This window comes from Microcebus murinus, chromosome 21 (assembly GCF_040939455.1).
Source record: "Microcebus murinus isolate Inina chromosome 21, M.murinus_Inina_mat1.0, whole genome shotgun sequence".
Taxonomy (NCBI): Eukaryota; Metazoa; Chordata; class Mammalia; order Primates; family Cheirogaleidae; genus Microcebus; species Microcebus murinus.
In genome coordinates this window covers 16273961-16296814 of record NC_134124.1, presented here as the reverse complement: position 1 = coordinate 16296814, position 22854 = coordinate 16273961, and the positions used below count along the sequence as shown (strand labels likewise).

The 22854-nt window shown below is 44.6% G+C and overlaps 2 protein-coding genes across 2 annotated transcripts in view; one reads left to right on the top strand and one right to left on the bottom strand.

Moving 5' to 3' along the window:
* Positions 1-7059, bottom strand: part of HMGXB3 (HMG-box containing 3) — a 46707-nt gene extending 39648 nt beyond the window's left edge. Inside the window, exons 1-3 of the mRNA XM_012741555.3 lie at positions 6929-7059; positions 3801-3939; positions 2686-2860 (exon numbers count right to left, since the gene is read on the bottom strand). Of these exons, the coding sequence (XP_012597009.2) occupies positions 2686-2860; positions 3801-3937 (312 nt within the window). The 5' untranslated portion in view covers positions 3938-3939; positions 6929-7059. The remainder of the gene's footprint in view (positions 1-2685; positions 2861-3800; positions 3940-6928) is intronic.
* A 339-nt stretch (positions 7060-7398) lies between these two features.
* Positions 7399-13586, top strand: TIGD6 (tigger transposable element derived 6). The gene is made up of 2 exons (XM_012741565.2): positions 7399-7625; positions 11017-13586. Exon 2 carries the CDS (start codon positions 11101-11103, stop codon positions 12673-12675), a length of 1575 nt encoding a protein of 524 aa, XP_012597019.2. The 5' UTR covers positions 7399-7625; positions 11017-11100; the 3' UTR covers positions 12676-13586.
* The last annotated feature ends 9268 nt before the right edge of the window (positions 13587-22854 follow it).

The following is a 22854-nucleotide window of genomic DNA, read 5'->3' as shown; positions in this document are numbered from 1 at the left end:
AAAATGAAAAGTGAATCGTTAAGTGAGAAATAAAATTAAATGGAAAAAAATTTTTCAGAAGCATCTTTTAAAGGAACACTAAAATCAGTTATAGGCCGGGCGCTGTGGCTCACGCCTGTAATCCTAGCTCTTGGGAGGCCGAGGCAGGCGGATTGCTCAAGGTCAGGAGTTCGAAACCAGCCTGAGCAAGAGCGAGACCCCGTCTCTACTATAAATAGAAAGAAATTAATTGGCCAACTGATATATATATATAAAATTAGCCGGGCATGGTGGCGCATGCCTGTAGTCCCAGCTACCCGGGAGGCTGAGGCAGAAGGATCACTCGAGCCCAGGAGTTTGAGGTTGCTGTGAGCTAGGCTGACGCCACGGCACTCACTCTAGCCTGGGCAACAAAGCGAGACTCTGTCTCAAAAAAAAAAAAAAAAAAAAAAATCAGTTACAAAAGGATCTTTACATAAATCAAAAGCAAAAAGTCGATGAGACTACTTAAGGCAGAAAGGAAGCACTCAGAAATGAAAAGCTAAAAGCAGTACTCAGATGAAACACAAAAGCCATCTCCCTGAAGATGGCTGGGGGAGCAGAAAAAAAAAAAAAGAAACACAAAAAGCAGACAGACCAAATCCTTTGTGGAGCCTTTATTGGAGAGGTAATAGGGAAATGACACTCTCAAGTGACCCTCTGAAGCAGACAGGTTAGGAGAACAAAACTAAATGGTGGTAAATACACATAGGACGGTCTGGACTTAACAGATCCAAGCACAGGGAAACCAGGATGGCCCAGATGACATTCGTTTTACGGACTGGAAGGTGTAACACTGGAACCGTCACACCAAGCAATCTGGGAGAAGTCAAATAAAGCTCTGCCCAGTATATTCCCGATGCTCAATATATGCCACCATTCCTTATTATATGGTCACTGATATTTAATCTACTGAAAGATGATATCTATTGACCAAGTCAGTATGTGCCAAGCACTCAGTGAGGTGGTTTACATTATCTATTTTAGGCAGTATTAGTAGATATGATTTGTATTTTACAAATGAGGAAACCAAGACTCAAAAGTTAAATGAAGCCGGGCGCGGTGGCTCACGCCTGTAATCCTAGCACTCTGGGAGGCTGAGGCGGGCGGATTGCTCGAGGTCAGGAGTTCGAAACCAGCCTGAGCAAGAGCGAGACCCCGTCTCTACTATAAATAGAAAGAAATTAATTGGCCAACTAATATATATAGAAAATTAGCCGGGCATGGTGGCGCATGCCTGTAGTCCCAGCTACTCGGGAGGCTGAGGCAGCAGGATCCCTTGAGCCCAGGAGTTTGAGGTTGCTGTGAGCTAGGCTAACGCCACGGCACTCACTCTAGCCTGGGCAACAAGTGAGACTCTGTCTCAAAAAAAAAAAAAAAAAAAAAGTTAAATGATTCTTCCAAAGTCACTCAGCTAGTTATTATCAGAGTTAATCTATTCATGTTCTTGGTGGCAATGGTAGAGACAGTGGTAGATACAAATCAGGATATGGATAAGGAAGAATCACTGCAGATGATTTAAACTTTTTTAGTCTTCATAAGGATCTATATCAGTATCTAGTTTTAAAAACCAAATCACTCTAAGAGTCGATAACATTTTCTTTATCCTGGATAAAAAGATTGCTGAATTTATAATGAGGAAACCAAAGAGAATAGGTATTCTTTTCTTAGACTCTACTTCCCCTCCCCCAAAGGGATTATTTTCCAGACTAGCTGTTTATAAACAAGTCATCTAGTAGAGAGAATAGAGTGGCATCTCCAAAGACTGTAGGTGACACAAAGCTCTTCTAGGAAGAGGAATGGCAAGCCAGTAAGTACAAAATAGTCTAAATGTCAGTAGCAGATAGGCTCCAGTAAGGGGAAATACAGCCTGTTCTGCTCTAACACAGTTGTGTTCCTGAGGAATCTTTGCTATACTTTACCAAAAAAGAAGTTAGAGACAATTGTTTCAATTGAAAAAGGCAGTTAAGGTAAAACTGCCTTTTGATTATTTTTCCTGCAGAAATTTCAGTTTAATTATCAGTATATTTTGTAATTCTGAACTAAAATAACAAAATGGCTGACAAACGTAAATCTAAATGCTTCCTTGCTAGCTCTTTAATCCAAGCACTCAAAGCCTCAGTCTGCTCCATCATCCTTGGGTTTAACCTTGCATTTCTGCTTCTATCATAGTTCACAACTGCCAGTAGTTAAAAAAACATGGTACTGTATTACACAAGCAGCTGCATCCAACTCTAAACATGCAAACATAATTCCCGATTATGACTGATAGTACAACACAAATTAATTACATTACATTTGTAATATGAAAACTCATGGTATAGGAAAAATACCTGTATAAGCTACTATATTAAAGTAACTCTATTAAAGTTACTAGTAATTACCCAGAAGAATAAGAAGCTCCTACTTAAAAGTCAGAAAAGGAACCTAAGGCTTACTGCAGAGAACTCAGAAAATGTCAGCTCAATGTATTGCTACAACCAAAGAGGACAAGAAAGTACAAAGGCATCATCAAGATGGAAACAGGCAATACCAGACTCAAGAAAGATAAAATTACTAAAGTTTTCCCAAGAAAAGAAAAAGCAATAGGAGAGCAGGGGGGTTGGTCTCCCCAAGGCCTTCACCATTAAACCAATGGAAAAGGTAGCTGGAAAAAAAGTTACTTACAGGATCCAAACCTTCTTTCTCTAGTTTGGCTTTCTCCAAGTAGTAACTTCTCTCGGCCACGCTGAGAAGCCTCCAACTCTCACTAATCTTCTTATTGATCTCAGACTGAGGAAGGTGGGGGAGCTCCTGCTGCACTTTCAGGTAGATGTCGTAATAGTACAGAAGATAAGCAGATCTGAGGAAGCAAGGACTTCTTCAGGCTTTCCCTTATACAACCAGGTAAGTACTACAATGTTAGCATTTGGATAGTCAAGAGGCTGATACAAAACCCAGCTTCTCATTTCAAAGCATTTAGCTAAATAGGGACTGAAATTCAAACAAAGAAATTGAGATAATATCCCCAGAGGATATTTTGGAGGACAAAATGGATGGTAAAGACAGCAAGTGGCTTGCTGTTTTTCCTTCAGAAACCTGGAAGCAAAGGCTCATCTTCTGGTTTACTTTCCCACAGACCCTTTTTCTGCAGGAATAATTGGCTTTTAAACCCAATATATGTAAAGAAAGATACAAGTGTCCTCTCACTCCACTCTCAAGGAAAGCTTAATACTCAGGGGGCTGATTACTCCAAATGGTTATCATTCACACTCTATTCATCTACCCAGCCTTTGGTCATCAAACTGGTCAACAGCAACTCCCCAAGGCTGAAAGAGGAAAGCAAGCAGAATTATCAAAATGACCCAATGCTGGTAGCTTCGGCAAGAAGTTTAGAGTGATCAGTCAAGAGGAAAATTAAAGCTACAATGTGGACATTCTGTATAGGTATCACTGGTGCTATTTTCTAATTCTGTAATTAATGCCTTGCTTTAAATATTTAAATAACAATGGTATAATAAAAAATAAAGTAGCTCTTTTATACACATAGCTTTTGCCATCTCTGTATGGTGTGATTTCCTATGACAACCTGGAAACAAAGTCTGTCCAGGAATGGCAAATGCTGGCATAAATCTGGCCACTTCTTGCTCCCCATTTCTCTCTTCCCCCACCTCACTCTGAGACTTCAACAATTATACTCTTTCCCCAAGAATCTTAAAGTCCTGTGTGAAGACCTCAACAGTTTTCCAAGCAGCTTCTTTCTGTTTATAAATGCCAGCAGCAACCGAAATGTGTTGTCTAACCTGGGTTTCTTGGCCTTTTCTCCATGTATTTTATACTTTTTCTTCTTCTTGGGTGGCCCAGGGGAAGTATAACAGTAGGCTTCCTCAATTTCCTCCATCACGACAGTTACCTCAGTACCATCATATGATGCATCCATGGCTAGAGGAGAGGAAAGTCAAACACAAAGTTTTAAGAATCTACCCTAAAAGGGGCAGCTTCCTGGATCCCTTACCTCTGCCAGGGCCTTAAAGCTTAGCCATTTCCCAAACTCAACAGATTCTAAGAAGCACCTGGGGTACTAGTCAGACGTTCTGGCCCCTCCCTCATATATTTTATCACCTTAAGCAAATAGTTTCACTGATACATTCAAACATGTAATAAGTGCCTATAATAAGAGATATCTTTACACTCTGCTGGCCTGTGCAATTTTGGGAAGGTCCTTTGGCTACTTTAAGTTCAGTTCTCTCTCTTATATATTAAAAAAGAGACATCTCACCCACCCTCCCATAGATTTATAATGGCAAGACTCAAAGGACACAACACACACACACACACACACACACACACACACACACAGAGCTCTATTTAAGAACAGTCAAGCACTATACAAATAAAAGGGTTCATTTTATATTAAAGATGATTATCTGTGCCTGAGATGCTTAATAACCTGCCCAAGACCAGCAGGCCCAAATAGGGACTTGGGAGATAGGTTTTTAATTCAAAAATTCAACTCTGGGCTGAGTGAGGTGGCTTCATGCCTATAATCCTAACACTTTAAGGTGGGAGGATCGCTTGAGGCCAGGAGTTCAAGACCAGCCTGAGAAAGATCAAGAGCCCATCTCCACAAGAAAACAGAAAAATTAACCAGGCATGGTGGTATTCACCTATAGTACCAGCTACTCAGGAGGCTGAGGCAGAAGGACTGCTTGAGCCAGGAGTTTGAGGTTGCAGTGAGCCATGATAACGCCACTGCACTCTAGCCTGGAAAAAAGAACAAGACCCTGTCTCAAAAAAACAAATAAAAAAACAACTCTGGGCCTTCTTTCATTATGCCATACTGTAACCCATCTCTACTGGGAATAATATGAACCAGCACTATTTAGTAAACTCTGTGATGACAGAAATGTTCTACATCTGTGATGTCCAATATAGTAGCACAAGCCACATATGGCTTGAAATACAGCTAGTGTGACTGAAGAACTAAGTTAGTTTTAATTGTAATTAACTTAAATAGTCAGAAATACGGCTAGTGTGAAGAACTGAGTTAGTTTTAATTGTAATTAACTTAAATAGTCACATATGGCTAATGGCTATGGACAAAACAGGTGTAAACAGTAACCAGACAGACTGATATTAGCTCTCACGTGCTGGCCTATAAAAGAGAGTTTACTAACAACTTTTACATCTATAAAAGGTATTAAAAAGCTTAATGACTAATTCAAGAAGGGCTAGTTTATTTGTATCCAAGTTCTAAGTTGGAGTTCTACCACAAGACTCAATCATTGGGCGAGTGTGGTGTCTCAAGCCTGTAATCCTAGCACTCTGGGAGGCCATGGTAGGAGGACTGCTTGAGGTCAGGAGTTCGAGACCAGCCTGAGCAAGACCCCATCTCTACTAAAAAACAGAAAAATTAGCTGGACATGGTGGTGCATGCCTATAGTCCCAGCTACTGGGGGGAGGCTGAAACAGAAGGATTGCATGAGCAATGACGACGCCTCTGCACTCTACCTGGGGCAAGAGAGTGAGACGGTCTCAAAAATATAAGACTCAATCCTTGGAGAAAGAAAGGTTCCCAGAAACCACCTGAATTTTATGATAAAGAAATAACATAGTTGCTCCTGAAAATCTGTCAGAGGGAATTTAGGATTCCAGGAAGAAAGAGTATAGTAGTTAAACACAGGAATGATATGTGTAGTACAAAGCCCACTCACATCTCATTTAGACCTTACTTCACAAGTAATAAGACGTGGATCCACGTCTAAATTCTAAACATGATCTCAGACAAGTCTATTCCATACCCCAAATTTCAGTTGTTTCTACTGTGAGATGAAGAGGATAAACTTAGTGGCTCCTAACCTTGTGTGAGGCAAGAACTCTTTTGATGATATTGTGAAAGCTTAGAACTTTCCCTTAGAAAATGAAACACACAGTATTTCACCTATAATTTTAAAGATATACTCCAGGTTAAGCACACAGTATTCCTAAGGTTCTTTCTCATTCTGTGTCATCTCCAAATGATTCCTCTTTCCATTAAAAAAGAAAAGAAAAAACACCTACATTCTAACTGTCATAGTGCAACCCAGGAAAAGAAAGGTCTGCAGCTTGCCTGGGTAAGCAATAGGCTGGTAAAGGATAAGGGAAGCTGGAGTCCAAATGAAGGTTATGTGGGGACTGTGCTCTTTTGCCCTTAATTGACTTCTCAGCCCTTAAGAGCCTTGTGGAGAAAAATAGTAACTGCAGGAGAGGACCTATAAAGAATGGTAGATAGGGTTTTAGGACCCAGAGCAAAGCAAGTTAGGAAGCAAAGTCATTAAAACTACCTTGGGTTAGGGGCAGGAAAAGACTACCCTGGGACTTTTTTTTTAACTACCCTGTGCTAAGCCTGGGTCCAAGTTTGTTTTCAGATCCTAGACCTCAGTACAGCAATGCAAAGAAAGGCCAACATAAAGGTTAAAACCAAGGGCTCTTTCAAGCCAACTATGGCTTGTTAGAAAGAAAGAAAAAGAAAACCAAGGGCTCTGAAGGGCAGAAGATCTGGGTTCTAGTTTAGGCTACAATGCTTAATAGCACCAGCACGGAGCTCTATGACCTTAAGCAATCTACCTACCTCTCTACATTTCAGTTCTCTTATACGTAAAACAGAGTTAAGGGTAGTATTTGAAATATGAAAGACACTTCGTACAATCAGGTCCTTCTCAGAACCTCATGAGATGGCCTCTGACGGCTCAGCCGTGGGCTACGGTTTTGACTCTGGCTAGTTCCTCTCTCTGGGTCTCGAATATCCTATACCGAGAGGGAAAGGAGAACACCAAGGCTCACTGGTCCTACTTTGTGAAAGAGGCAACAGAGACTCAGAGAGCCGCAGCACCCAGCTTGAGGTCGCCCAGCGGGCCGGCGGTGCGGCGTGACCCTCGAGGGCGGGACTTACCCAGAGGAGCGTACAAGCCGCACGGCTCACATTCCCGGAGGCGCCCGGCCCTGGGGCTCGACGAGGGAGCTGGCGGGTGCACTTGCGCTCCCCGCTGTCGGCGAGAAGCGGCTCCAATCGTGACAGCGGCAACGAGGAAGTGGAGGCGAGGGCTCGCGCGCGCATCCCGGGGGCTGGAGGAGCCCCGGCCCCGCGGCCCCGCCCGGAGACACACGGCGCGGAGTCGCGACAGCCCCTCTCGCTCCCCCTTCTTGGAGTCGCGATATGGGGTCGTGAAGGGCAAGTGGAAGAGCACAGGTTCGTTCCGCAGGCTCCTCACAGACGCCTGCCGAGGGCCCCGGGGGTCAAGCCCCGGGGAACTCGAGGAAGACAGCAAGAAGACCGGCGTCCCCACAGCACCGGCTCCGAGGCGGTAGCAGCACACCACAGATCGCCAGGGAGACCCGTCCCAGCAGCCCTCGCGGCGCACCGGAAGCGGCCAGCGGCGCGTGACTGCGTGCGACCCCTCGCGCAAGCGCAAAGGCCCAGCCCCAGCTGGAGGGCGGCCCATAGGAACTGCGTGAAGGCTTGGATTGGGGCCGCTAAAGCGAACGGACTGTTTCCGGTGAAAGGTCCCGGGCGGAGGAAGAAGCTGTGGCTGGGGGCGGTGGGACGCCCCGGCCGCTTCAGGCCCCGGGCACTGCTGTGTGGCGTTCAGGTAACAGGGGCGGGGCTGTGCGTGAGGGGACAAGGCCCCGCCTCACCTCTCAGAGCCACGTCGGGCGCTGGGGAGCGTACAGCACCACCGTTTCCGCAGCTCGGCATTCAAGGCCTGACCCCAGTCGTCAGTGTGTCCCCGCTCATTCAGGATAAGGCTCATACTTAGTACTATTAATACATCAAGCCCCCCTCCTCACTCCAGTGGTCTGCCCTCAATCCCTCTCTACCACTGTCCCACGGATAGTAATGGTAGTGAGTTCCTGGAGTGACTCAGGCTGAGCTGAATGACTGTGGAGAAGCTCCAGAAATCAGATACTGGATTGTCCTTCCCGTCAGTGTCACTGATTGTCCACATTTGTACAAGTTCCTATATGACCTTTCACTATGTTGCAAATATATTTCCAATCTACCTACATCTCTCCATCTCTCACTGTCACCAACTTCCACCTAGCCTCCATCTTTTGTCTGGGCTGATGCAGTTCTGCCCACTCCACTCTTGTCCTTCAACAGTCTAGTCTCCACAAAGCAGCCAGATTGATCTTTTTGCACTGTAAGTCTGATAGGTCACTTCCTGCTTAAAACCCTCCAGTGTCTCATTCACTTAGAATAAAATTCGAACTTATTAGCTTGACTAAGACTGTGTAGTTTGGCTCTTGCTTCATTCTCTTTCCATGTGTTTTCAATATGGGTTCTCAGAACAAGCTATATAGCATTCCCTAATGTTTGGAGCACTGGCTTTGTTGTGAGCCTCCGTGGGTTTGAATCCCAACCCTGCCACAAATGAGTTGTATTAAGCCTGTAAGGTGCTTAACAAATCATGCTTTTGCAGTAGATCCTTCCATCTCAGTAAATGGCACCACCATCCACTGGATTGCTCCGCACTCAAACTAGAAATCTGGGTGTTAGCCTTGATTCTTCCTTCAGCTCAGCTCACATCCCATCCATCACCAAGGCTCTCCAAAACATAGCCCCAAACTAACTACTTCTTGCCATCTCCTCTATTACTACTCAAATCCAAGCCACCATTATCTCTTGGCTGGACTCCCACTTTTTCTGTAATACTTTTCAGTTCTTTACCGAGCAGTCATCTCTTTTTCTTTACTTAAAATCCTGCAGTAGCTTCCTGTTGCACCCAAATAACTTCCAAACTACATATGGCCTACTAGGCTAGCCTGCTTTTGTTTTCAGATACAATGCTACCGCTTAGGAAAATGGACTTTTCCCATTAGGTTCTCCACCGTGCAACCAAAGGACTCTTTCTAAAGATCATGTAATAACAAAAAAACAAAAAACTTCCAAAGGCTTCTTAACGCCCCAGGATCAACCTAGAATCCTAAGGCAGAGTTTCTGTTATTTGGTCCTTGCTTTCTTCTCCAATGACTTACTTTTTCCTGACCATGACATTTTATTTTCTATAGTACTTCATTACGTTTGATAGTCCATATTTCCTTACATCTCATGAATTCCGATCTGTTTATTCTTTGATAGGAGTAACCCCATTTGATTAGCCACACTTCTGTGTCCCCTTATTACTCTGTAACCTCTGTTACAGTATTTCACACATCCGTTTGTCTTCCATGCTTCCCTGGTAAGTTCCTCAGTGGTGGGCACTATGTTGCATTCATCTTTGTATGGCTGGCATCAAGCACAGTGCTTGAAATATAGAGGATGCCATAAATGAATAGATAGATGTGTGGAGGTAGTGGTAAAAATCTGCCCTTGAAAATGGACAGCATAAGTTCACAGCAGCTGTCTTGTCCTTTGAGGACTCTCATGATAAAATGCCCAAGAAGGCAATTACCAAAACTGCTACTGCTGAATCATGCTTTGTTTGACTAGCCTTGGGAGCAGGTGGGTTGTTTGTTTATTTAAAATTCTTAGTACCTCTAGACAGGACATACAGACCGCAGCACTCTCCAAATACTTTTTCCCTGTTTAACTCACCTGTGCCACCATCCTGGCACCTAACAGCATTTGAGTTTGGAACACCTATGTAGGGTCCAGTATTTTCATCTGGAAGGGACCTTAGGAATCATGGTTTATAACCATGGACATACCAGAATCACTCTGAGAGCTTTTCAAAAATATGTTTTCCTTATAGTGTGTCTCATTTAGTAGGTCCTAAGTTGGGACTGCATATCAGATTCTGATGTGCCCTCCCTGGTTGAGTCTAACCCCTTCATTTTAAAATGAGAAAATAGACCCAGAGAGGGACTATACCTTCCCATCACTCCTGCCATCATGTCTCACCTAAATTATCAGCAACAGTATCCTAATATTGGTTTCTTTGCCTCTTTGATTTATTTTCCACCAAATAGCTATAGTGATCCTTTTAAAAATGCAAAACAGAGCATGGCCCTCCCTTGCCAGAAAACCTTCAGTGGGTTTCTGTTACACTCAAAATAAAACACCAACACTTTTCTGTAGCATCTTTGGATGGTCTAGCTCTCCACCTTTGTCATTAACACTTGGAGTCATGCAGATTTCAGTTCCCTAAATACTTCAAGCTCTTTTCTGCATTTCAGATTCTGCTGATACAATGTCCTTTGCTGGACTGCACTTTCCCCCTATTCTTCATGGAATCTCAGCTTAAATGCTATATTCTTAAGCCATTCCTGACTAAGTTTTGTAAATAGATCTTCCCCTTTTATTCTCTATTATAGTCTTTGTTTTATTTCTTTTATAGCACATAGCATACTCCATAATTATCTATGTGTTTACTTATTATCTCCCCTACCACACTTTATATTTCATATGAGTAGGGACCTTGACTTTGTGGTCCATTACTGTATCCTTACCACTTGGTCACTGCAAATGAATGTATGGCTACCAGAAACATCTTCCCACAATGAAAATCTTTCCAAGCCAGATGGTGGTAGAGCTTTGAAGATCTCATTTTGGTGGAATTTCAAGCAGGACCATGAACTGGCAGAAAAAGCACTAATCTAAGTCAAGAAATCTAGGCTGTATGAACCTGGGTTGGCCGCTTCCCTGGGCTTCAGTTTCTGTATCCATAAAACAAGCTAGATAATAACTCCTTGAATTTATATAGTGCATTGCTATTTGCAAAGCTCCTTTACCACCTTTTATTTCAATCTATTCCCATGGTAGGCAGAACATACATTGTTATTCCCATTTTTAAGGAGGCTCAGGAAGTTTAAGTGAACTAGATTATCTATATGATCCCTTCTTACAGATACGGAAGGCTTCAAATATTCTGAGTCTTCATAAGTAGTCTCTACAAAAAGTCAGTAGCATGAATCCTGTCTTCTTTTGACTTTGACCTTATATTATCATTTCCTAACAGGATTTTTAAACATCTGAACCCATCTTTTAGGGGGAATCTATTATGTTTGGTTCCTGATAGATATTCCATTTTGTCTTCTCAGTTTTCCACACTTGTGGCAAAACAAGCTGAGAAGAGGAACGAAGACAGCCCTGTTAGTTGTGGCCCAGAACCTCATTCCCCCGAAATGGCAAACAAGGGCAACAAGAAACGTCGGCAATTCTCCTTGGAGGAGAAAATGAAAGTTGTGGAAGCTGTAGACTCAGGCAAGAAGAAAGGTGATGTGGCAAAAGAGTTTGGTATCACTCCTTCCACTTTGTCTACATTCTTAAAGGATCGTGCCAAATTTGAAGAAAAGGTTCGGGAGGCATCTGTGGGACCCCAGCGGAAAAGGATGAGGAATGCTCTCTATGATGACATTGATAAGGCTGTTTTTGCTTGGTTTCAAGAAATCCACGCCAAAAACATCCTCGTGACTGGTTCTGTCATTCGGAAGAAAGCACTAAACTTGGCCAATATGCTTGGCTATGACAATTTTCAAGCAAGTGTGGGCTGGTTGAACAGATTTAGAGATCGCCACGGAATTGCTTTGAAAGCAGTCTGTAGAGAGGATAGTGACAGGTTAATGAATGGTCTAGGAATAGATAAGGTTAATGAGTGGCATGCAGGGGAAATTATAAAACTGATTGCTCACTACAGCCCAAATGATATCTTTAATGCTGATGAGACAGGAGTGTTTTTCCAACTGCTTCCCCAGCACACACTTGCTGCTAAAGGGGACCATTGTAGAGGGGGCAAGAAAGCAAAGCAGCGGCTGACAGCACTCTTTTGTTGCAATGCTTCAGGGACTGAAAAAATGAGACCATTGATTGTTGGTAGGTCAGCCAGCCCACGCTGTCTCAAGAACGTCCATTCCCTCCCTTGTGATTACCGAGCCAACCAGTGGGCATGGATGACGAGGGATCTGTTTAATGAGTGGCTGATGCAGGTGGATGCCAGGATGAAGCAGGCAGAACGCCGGATCCTCCTGCTCATTGACAACTGCTCTGCTCACAGCATGCTTCCCCGCTTGGAAAGGATTCAGGTGGGATATCTGCCCTCAAACTGTACTGCTGTCCTGCAGCCACTGAATCTTGGGATAATTCACACCATAAAAGTGCTATACAGGAGTCACCTTCTAAAACAAATCCTCCTCAAGATCAACAGTAGTGAGGATCAGGAAAAGGTAGACATCAAGCAGGCCATCGACATGATTGCTGCAGCTTGGTGGTCAGTCAAGCAGTCCACGGTGGTGAGATGTTGGCAGAAGGCAGGCATCGTCCCTATGGAATTTACAGACTCTGAGGAAGATACAGCAGCCAGTGAACCAGATGTTGCCATTGAAAAGTTGTGGCACACAGTGGCTATTGCCACCTGTGTCCCAAATGAAGTAAATTTCCAGGACTTTGTCACTGCAGATGATGATCTCATCATCTCCCAGGAGCTGACAGAGACAGAGATCATCCAGGATGTGGTGGCTAGTGAAAATACTGGCGAAGCTGGAAGTGAAGATGAAGGGGAGGTATCTTTACCAGAGCAGTCAAAAATCACCATCACAGAGGCCATCTCAAGTGTACAGAAACTTAGACAGTTCCTTTCCACTTGTGTAGGTGTTCCTGATGCCATTTTTGGACAGCTAAATGGCATAGATGAATATTTAATGAAAAGAGTGACACAAACTCTTGTTGATTCCAAAATTACAGATTTCCTCCAAACAAAATAATGCAGGAATTAACTGCCATTTTTACTTTAGAAAATGTAGTTTATAAGAATAAAGATTACTTTAGATAGGATACTGAATTAATTTAAGTAAAGCAATATTATTATGACAACATTCAAGTACTCTGAAATAACTAGGAAATTTCTTTGAATGGAATTTGACTAATATCTATGTTCTCTCACTCTCTTTTTTAAGAGACAGGGATCTCTTGCTGTGTGGCCCAGACCCTTCTCAAACTTTGCCTGAGGCAATCCTGCTTCAGCTTCTGGAGTACCTAAGATTATAGGCACACACCACTGCGCCCAGCTACTATGTTCTCTTTTGATTAATCCAATGGTTTTCAAAGTTGTCTGTGCATTAGAATCACTTGTGAAAAATTCCAAAGCCCAGGCCATATCCCACACCAATTAAATGACAATCTCTGGTGATGGGTCATTAGTTTTGAAGCTCCCCAGGTGATTCCATGTGCAGACAAGCTTGGAAACTATTGGATCAATCACAGGAAAATCAAGTACACTGTGGGCCTGGATCCAGCTTCTTCCCAGTAAGTCTAGTTAAGTGGTTTCCAAACTTTAGCTCACATCAGAATCTTGGAAAGCTTGTTAAAACCTCACTCCCACCCCCTGAGTTGCTGATTCAATAGGTCTCAGGTGGAATCCAAGGATTTGCATTTCTAACATGTTCCCAGCTGAGGGCTGATACAGATGCAGTCTAGGGTCCATACTTTGAAAACCACTGGTGTAGCTGAATTCTAGTACGTTTTTCTTCAGCTAGCCTTCGAAATACTCCTCATCACTAATTGTTAAAAAAAGGGGTGGTGGTGGCGATGATCATCTTTTCTGTTGATTGCCTGAAGCACAAGATTTTTATTTTTATTTTTTTAGAGATAGGGTCTTGCTATGTCATCCAGGTTGGAGTACAGTGGCTATTCACAGGTAGGATCAGAGCTCACGGCAGCCTCAAACTCGTGGCCTCTAAGGATCCTCCTGCCTCAGCTTGCACTACCTTGCTCAGCCTTATAAGATGTTTTGTTTTGTTTTTTTCAAGATAGGTCTTGCTCTGTCACCTAGGATGGAGTACAGTAATGCAATCATAGCTCACTGCAGGCTTGAACTCCTGACCTCAAGTGATCCTCCCACTGTAGCCTCCCAAATAGCTGGGAGTACAGGCCTGTTCCACCACATTTGGCTAATTTTTTTTTCTTTTTTCTTTTCTTTTTTTTTTTTTAAGATGGGGTCTTCTGTGTTGCCCGTGCTGGTCTTGAACTCCTGGCCTCAAATGATCCTCCTGCCTCAGCCTCCCAATTAGGTGGGATTACAGGCATGAGCCACCATCCTGGCTATAAGATGTTTTAATAGTCATATCATTAATAGGGAGCTGGAGTACAGGGGAAAGCAGTGCATTAAAGAGGAGACATGGATACAATCTGGGAGGGAGGGTACAATAACAAAGAATGCTGTTAATCAGGATCAAGGGGGCCCAGCATGCCTCTCACTTTCTATACAGGGTGAGAGGAAAGTTCCTTACAGAGACAACATGCATGACAGTGTTTGGATTATTCCTACTGCTCCTCTCAGTACCGGAGGATAACCCAGCCTGCACCATATAATATCAAGATGAGGGCCTACTACGTTTGCCCTACACTAAAATGACCTCTTAAGTCACCTTTTGTGTTTGGTCTTCAGAGAAATCTGCTAGAGTTGATTTTAAATTATTTTACTTTTTTTTTTTTCTGAGACAGTCTCACTCTCTTGCCATGGCGTCAGCCTCACTCACAGCAACCTCAAACTCCTGGTCTCAGGTGATCCTTGTGCCTCAGCCTCTCAGGTAGCTGGGACTTCAGGCACGCACCACCGTGCCCGGCTAATATTTTTTCTATTTTTAGTTTTTTTGGCAAATTTCTTTCTATTTATAGTAGAGATGGGGGTCTCACTCTTGCTCAGGCTGGTCTCGAACTCCTTAGCTCAAGCAGTCCTCCCGCCTCAGCCTCCCAGAGTGCTAGGACTACAGGCGTGAAGCCACCACGCCCGGCTGATTTTAAATTATTTTAAACTGTATACATTTGTAATCAGAATTATGTTAAATTGTTTCCCCTGTAGATAAGGCATTCTTGATATCCTTTATAACCCTAGTATCTTTTCCTAATAAGTCAGATAAATGTCAGTTTCATTTCTAGAAAGTGTGAACATGGTGTTTTTTCCCCTTGCTTCAGGTTAATTTTGTGGGTATTTCAGAAACCCAAAGCATTTCAGTTTTTTGTTTGTTTGTTTCAGAGACAGGGTCTCACTCTGTTGCCCAAGATAAAGTGCAGGGCATGATTATAGCTCACTGCAACTTCACGCTCCTGGCTCGAGCAATCCTCCTGAGTCAGCATCCTAAGCCTCCCAAGTAGCTGGTACCATAGGCACACACCACCATGCCCAGCTAATTTTTCTATTTTTTGTAGAGACGGGGTCTTACTCTTACTCAGGCTGGTCTCAAACTCCTGAGCTCAAGAGATCCTCTTGCCTCAGCCTCCCAGAGTGCTAGGATTACAGGCATGAGCCACTGGCCTAGCCCCATTTCAGTTACTTTTCTTTCTGTAGTTACTTAATTGAAACAGATACATAAAGCAGATTAAATGTAGAAAGTATTGCTTTCACGTTGAACAAAAAAAAATTACTAAAACAGATATTTAAGTTTTTAGAAGCTGATTTTTGATATTTTTTCTTTTAACAAATTAGTCTGACTTGAATTAAAAGTACTGTACCTATTTTAAATTCTTAATACACCGGAGAGGAAAACAATGTCTTCTGGCTAAATCCTGTGGTTATATCTCATTGCCAGTTCGTTAATTGCACTCATCATCCTCTTGTGTCTGGATTACTGACACAGTTTCTTTTCTTTTCTTTTTTTTTTTGAGGCAGAGTCTCACTGTGTTGCCTGGGCTAGAGAGCTGTGGTGTCAGCCTAGCTCACAGCAACCTCAAACTCCTGGGCTCCAGTGATCCTGCTGCCTCAGCCTCCTGAGTAGCTGGGACAACAGGCATGTGCCACCATGCCCAGCTAATTTTTTTACATATATATTTTTAGTTGGCCAATTAATTTCTTTCTGTTTTTAGTAGAGACAGGGTCTCGCTCTTGCTCAGGCTGGTTTCGAACTCCTGACCTCGAGCAATCCGCCCGCCTCGGCCTCCCAGATTGCTAGGATTACAGGCGTGAGCCACTGTGCCCGGCCCTGACACAGTTTCTAATTCCTTCCCTTGTCTTTCTCCTGTAGTCCATCATGCACATGTTTTTGGCTCTGTTGGCATCATGCCATTTTCCCTAACCCTCTCTGTCTGTGGTGGCTCTCAAATGCCTACATAAAAGACTATTCAGCTGAGTCTTAGTATCCTCTGTAGTTGACTATATAACCTGCATTTCCAATTCAGTTGCTCAGCACAACTCAGTATGCATAATGCTCCCTGAGTAGGCCATTGTCTTCTTTCAGTCCATACCAGTTTCTGCTTGTGGGCTTGCCTGATGCCTCACCCTGTGCCCTGCTCACCACCAAGCCAGTCCCTACACATTCTTCAAGAGGACTGGAGTCCTCTTTCTTTTTTTTTTTTTTTTCGTTTTTATAGAAATAGGGTCTCACTCTGTCACCCAGGCTGGAGTGCAGTGACCTAGATCATAGCTCACTGAAACCTCGAACTCCTGGGCCCAAGCAATCCTCTCGCCTCAGCCTCCCCGGTAGGTGGGAGTACAGATGCGCAGTACGCCAGGCTAATTTTTAAATTTTCTAATTTTTATGGAGATGGGTGACTTGCTATGTTGTTCAGCCTCGTCTTGAACTCCTGGGCTCAAGCCATCCTTCTGCCTCTGCTTCCCAGACAGTGCTCAGGTTACAGGCATGAGCCATCTTGCCCAGCTGGAGTCCTTTTTCCTCCAGGCTTTCTTGAAGACTCAGCAACTACTCCAAACGTTTCTCCCTCATCTCCTCAGATTTTCTTTTCTCTACCACTCAGTGAAGCACTTAAATGTTTTCTAGATGTTCTGTGGCTCTTTAACTAGACTGTAAGCTCCATGAGAGCAAGGACCAGTCAGGCTTTAGAACCTTTAGAACCTTATGGGATCTAGCACTGTGCTGGGCACATCAGAGGCCCTTCAGTAAATATTTGTGTATAAATCGATACACATGTAATGTATCAGAACCGCCTTATTTTTAAAGCTGTATTAAGCACTGATTTGTTAGAAAATGGCTTGGAGATAAGGCAGAGTTTTACTCTATTTAAAGGAGTGTGCAAAATTTTCCCATGAATATCATTGCCTCAAATTCCAATCCAGGTTGTAGTCTCTGTTCTTTGATAATAAGGAAATCTAACATAGAGAGTTAACCTTGTGTCCTTCCACCAAAAAGTCATTGGACTTTTCTTGGTCTCCATTTATACATGCCAGACTTTAGTATGACAGGCTTTGTCTAAGTGCCTTGCACATTATAGGTGTTCAGTACATATGTGCTTAAACTTCCTTTCTTTAAGAAAAAGAAATCTAACATTCTTGATTTATTTAACATATCATGGTTTAGATCTTGGGAGATGGAAATCATATACAAAAGAGAAAGTTTTTGCTGCCTAATTTACATTGGCTAAACCTTTGATTCTATTGCCATTAGGTGTTTTTGTTTGGTACTTTGTTTCTTAAGCTAAAAGAAGTTAATATTATCCCTTCTTGGTCTGTTCTCATCAGACCATCTGTGGCTTCTCCCTGCCTCTTGGGTCACTCCAACCCCACTTGAGTGGCAACTCTACTTCTGCCCCAGCTGACTAATCCTCTGTAGGCCAATATACTAAGATTGAGCACCTACCTCAATTGTGTTGTCATGAGGATAAAATGTATACCTGGCACAGACTAAGTGTTCTATGAATGCTGTCTACTGTCATTACTATCCATCCTCTTTTGGAACTTAACCAGTACCATCTGGAGTCAGGAACCTGCCTTACTAACCCTTTATTTCACTAACAGATCTCAAGGTTCAGCATTCCAGAGCCAGTAGCCTGATCGATATATGTTAGCTCAAGGAGTTTTCTTTACCTTGTTACTAAGAAGGGCTCTTTCATTCAAAAGGAAGGAAGCTAAGATTTATTGATTGTCTATATGTCAAGCACTGTCTGCTTATCATTTAGTCTCTTCTTTTTTTTTTTTTTTCTTTTTTTTTTTTATGAACAAAGTACTGAGTGACCTCAGAGGACAAAGCACCTGAGCATCCCTGGGTTCCATGAACATCAGCAAAGGAGGAAGTGATGTTTCAGTCAAGTCTTAAAGGATAGGATCATACTACAGAGGGTCAGGATGGGGGAGGGATTTTGAAGGTGGAGGGAACAATGCACCTAAGTACCTTAGATTTGAAAAATGTACACTCACCAGATGATACAATGCAGGCATTCAAAAACACCACCAAACCAAATATTAGTAAGTTTGGTAGATCAGCCTCTGATCCCTAGGACTCCCAGCCGACTCATCTCAAATCTCACCTCAGCTGGCTGAGGCTCCCTGTTGGGCGCCTACCCCAGCAGAGTAATCAGGACGCCAGGGTAGGATGTCCCCAAAGGGCCTGTGAAATTACCTAGAAGGAGGCCTCATTTTCAAGGGCCTGGTAGCTGTTCAACTAAGGGAAGGACAACATACCCTCCTCAAAATACTAGCCTCCAACTATTTTGTCTGAACAGCACAGCCTCAATTAATGTAAAATTTATGTGTAAATCTATATTTTCAAACACATTTGTGTGAGGTGGTATCAATATTCAGGTTCCTTGTCTCAGATATGAAAGAGATACCTTTTGGTCCCTCGGCACTAGACCATGGCGATGGATGAATTTACGCTAAACCAGAGATGGTCTCCTTGCTAAAGTCAGGGGACAGGGTTTTCCTTCTTCTAAGGGTCATTGACCTCCATGCGTCCTTTGCTTTTCTGGGCTCTCTGCACTGTGAGTTTGTCAGCTCTTTTAGTTTTTGGGTTTTTTGTGTTTTTTTTTTTAACCAAACTATTAAATATAACATACTATGCATGTGGCTTTCCAGAACCATATTCACCATACACCTTACTAAATGTTCACTTTCTCTGCTTCTCATTCTCTGCAAGTGGGCAACACCCTCCAGGTGAGCCCTCTGCACACGGCCCCACACCCGCCAGTGAGCCCTCTGCGCACGGCCCCACACCCCCACGTGAGCCCTCTGCGCACGGCCCCACACCCCCACGTGAGCCCTCTGCGCACGGCCCCACACCCCCACGTGAGCCCTCTGCGCACGGCCCCACACCCCCACGTGAGCCCTCTGCGCACGGCCCCACACCCCCCACGTGAGCCCTCTGCGCACGGCCCCACACCCCCACGTGAGCCCTCTGCGCACGGCCCCACACCCCCACGTGAGCCCTCTGCGCACGGCCCCACACCCCCCACGTGAGCCCTCTGCGCACGGCCCCACACCCCCCACGTGAGCCCTCTGCGCACGGCCCCACACCCCCACGTGAGCCCTCTGCGCACGGCCCCACACCCCCCACGTGAGCCCTCTGCGCACGGCCCCACACCCCCCACGTGAGCCCTCTGCGCAAGGCCCCACACCCCCCACGTGAGCCCTCTGCGCACGGCCCCACACCCCCACGTGAGCCCTCTGCGCACGGCCCCACACCCCCACGTGAGCCCTCTGCGCACGGCCCCACAGCCACCACGTGAGCCCTGTGCGCACGGCCCCACACCCGCCACGTGAGCCCTGTGCACACGGCCCCACAGCCGCCACGTGAGCCCTCTGCCCACGGCCCCACACCCGCCACGTGAGCCCTGTGCACACAGCCCCACAGCCGCCACGTGAGCCCTGTGCACACGGCCCTACACCCCCACGTGACCCCTGTGCCCACGGCCCCACAGCCCCCACGTGAGCCCTCTGCCCACAGCCCCATACCCCCACGTGAGCCCTCTGCCCACAGCCCCACACCCACCACATGAGCCCTGTGCACACGGCCCCACACCCCCACGTGAGCCCTGTGCACACGGCCCCACAGCCCCCACATGAGCCCTCTGCACATGGCCCCACACCTGCCAGGTGAGCTCACCACATGAGCCCTCTGCACACGGCCCCACATCCCCCCCCAGCTCCTTTGATACTTAGGTTACCCTGATCTGGGTTCCAGGAAAAACCATCATTTAGTCTTTCTAGGAAGTTATAATAGAAAAACACAAATAGGGCCGGGCGCGGTGGCTCACGCCTGTAATCCTAGCACTCTGGGAGGCCGAGGTGGGTGGATTGCTCAAGGTCAGGAGTTCGAAACCAGCCTGAGCAAGAGCGAGACCCCATCTCTACTATAAATAGAAAGAAATTAATTGGCCAACTAATATATATAGAAAAAACTAGCCGGGCATGGTGGCGCATGCCTGTAGTCCCAGCTACTCGGGAGGCTGAGGCAGTAGTTTGAGGTTGCTGTGAGCTAGGCTGATGCCATGGCACTCATTCTAGCCTGGGCAAAGTGAGACACTGTCTCAAAAAAAAAAAAAACAAAAAAACACAAATAGGCTCAGATAATTTAATTCCAAGGTTGCAGATTTATTAAACGATGTTTGTGCTAAGTAAAGCCATAGTTCTTCAAAGTGAAGTGTGGTAGCATATTCTCGCCACCAGAGGGCACCAGGGGACTACCTGGGGAGACAGTTTAGCCAGATAAAACCTCTGGAGCAGTCACTTGTAATTTTTCTGATGTGGTATAGACAGGGAAGACAAGGAAAGAAGGAAGAGACATAGGATGTGAGACTTGTTCAAACAACTAACCTAAAAATAAGTGTGCCTGGGACCACCTAATCTCTTTACATGCTATCTCTTCACTAGAGACTTTTTTCCAATCTATTGATAACCATAGGCTATCTAATTTACTCTGGACAAATAGACATTCTCTGGAAACGAACTGGTGTTAGACAAATAATTACCCACCAAACATATCATGTTTGCAATAATAATTTACCACTGGCCATAGGAGCTTTAAGGGTGAAGTACAGAGCCCTACTCTCAAGAAGCTTAGTTAGAGGAGACAGATGAGGGGGAATGAGTGGTAAATGCCATTTTAGAGAATATGCAGAGAATATACAGGAGTACAGAGGTGGAGCCCAAAGGAGCCCCTGAATGAGGAAAGAGGAATTCAGCAGGAAATGTTGCTAAGAACAAAGCGCATTTGGCAAGTATCTGGACGGAAGAGTAGGGAGTTAGATGGGGCTGGGACCCAACAGAAGAGAATACATGAAGGCCTGGGGTATTTTATCTTAAATGGCCCATTTGGAACCACCTAAGGTCAGTTGTTGGTATGTCAAGCAAAGGATGTGTGTGGCAGGACATGAGGCTAGAGATGTAAGCAAGGCCAGAGTTTTTAAGGCCTTGCAGGCTAGACTATTAATTTTGAACTTATCCTGAAAACAAACACTGGAGAACCACTAACAAGAAGTAGCAAGGGTCAAATTTTTTTTAGTTGGCCAGGTGTGGTGGCTCGTGCCTCTAATCTTAGCACTCTAGGAAGCCAAAGTTGGAGGATCGCTTCAAGTCATGAGTTTGAGACCAGCCTGAGCAAGAGTGAGGCCCCTATCTTTACAAAAACAAACAGAAAAATTAGCCAGGCATGGTGGCACAGGCCTGTAGTCCCAGCTGCCCAGGAGGAGGATTGCTTGAGCCCAGGAGTTTGAGGTTGCTGTGAGCTATGATCGATGGCACTGCACCCTAGCCAGGGCAACAGAGAGAGACTCTATCTAAAAAATAAATAATTTTTTTAGCGAAATAATTTGTAACTAGTATGGAAGCTGGATTGTAGAAAAGCAGATAAACTAGTTAAGCTGTGGTGCAGTCCTGAAGAGAAATGATTAACACTGAGGGCAGGAAAGAGATACTGAATTTGAGAGACATTTATTTGGTGTAGGAGTTGAAGAGGACAATTCAAGAAACCCTAGGTTTCTGGCTTAAGCGACTGGGTCATGCCATGATCAAGATATTTTAACAGGGGAAGGGAAAATGAGTTTGTTCAGGGGACATGCTGCATGTGAGATGTCTCTGGGCACCCAGGCAGAGCTGTCTGGTAACAGCTCTGGAGATTTATACACAGATACGTTGGTTGGGGTTCTAGAAAGGTCAAGCTAGAAATGTGTTTTGGCTGCTGCTAGCACACAGATAGCAAGGTGATTGAAGCCATAGATGTGGGTGTAGTTATCTGGAAAGGGCTCATAATTGCAAGGTGTTCCAAGATATGAGGGGTCCATGAACCAACCTTTTTGTAATTCTGTTCTTTACAGTGAAATGTGGTAGCACACTCTGGCCACCAGAGGGCACAGGGGGACTACCTAGGGAGATAGTTTAGCCAACTAACACCTTTGGAGCAGTCGCTTGTTAATTTTTCTGATGTGGTAGAGATTGACAGGGAAGACAAGGAAAGAAGGAAGAGACATAGGATGTGGGACTTGTTCAAACAGCTAACCTAAAAATAACTTGATTTGAAAATAAAGAACTTAAGCAGTGGTGCTAAGTGAAGGAAGAAGAGGCCAAGGACAGCACTGAAAGGGCAAGGTGGCTGACGGAGATGCTAGAGAATGACTGTGAGGGTCCCTCATAGGGCTCCAGATCCTAGGTCCTGTTCGCAGACAGGATGGTAAAACTGGAAGGGCCCTTTGTTTATTCAGTCCGACTCCTTCACTCCGTGGGGTGGGGGCAGAATATGCAGGGTTACTGCAAGAGAACTGTCCTTACCTGTACCCACACTCTTCACTTCTTCCCAAGCTGAGAAAGGCATAATGGGGAGGACATTCCAGGGGAGGCTTCATGGCTGGCATGAGGGTAGCGCTACCGTTATTCCCTACAAAGCGTCGTGTTGCAGTTAGGAATTCCACCCTCAGTTCTCTCTTAGTCATCATAAGGTGTTAGCCGCTATTTACTGATGGGAAAAGTGTGGCTCAAAGGTCACTTGCCCAAATTCAGAGTTAGGACAATAGTAAAACATGAGCCAGAACTGGGTTTTCTGATTCTAACATGGCATAGGAGCCATGCAATGTGAGAATTGGATGGGTCCTCAAGCAGTGGAGTCGTCTCCTCATCACTGATGGAAAGATTAACTGACTCACTTAAGACCATAACGCAAAAATAATTGGATTTCTTAATGCTCTATGCCTTTGAGGATAGATCCTTTTGTTATAGTTGGGAAAAA

What these genes read in the sequence shown, in the direction of transcription:
- TIGD6 (XM_012741565.2), top strand. Translation starts at nt 11,101, where the DNA reads ATGGCAAACAAGGGCAACAAGAAACGTCGGCAATTCTCCTTGGAGGAG.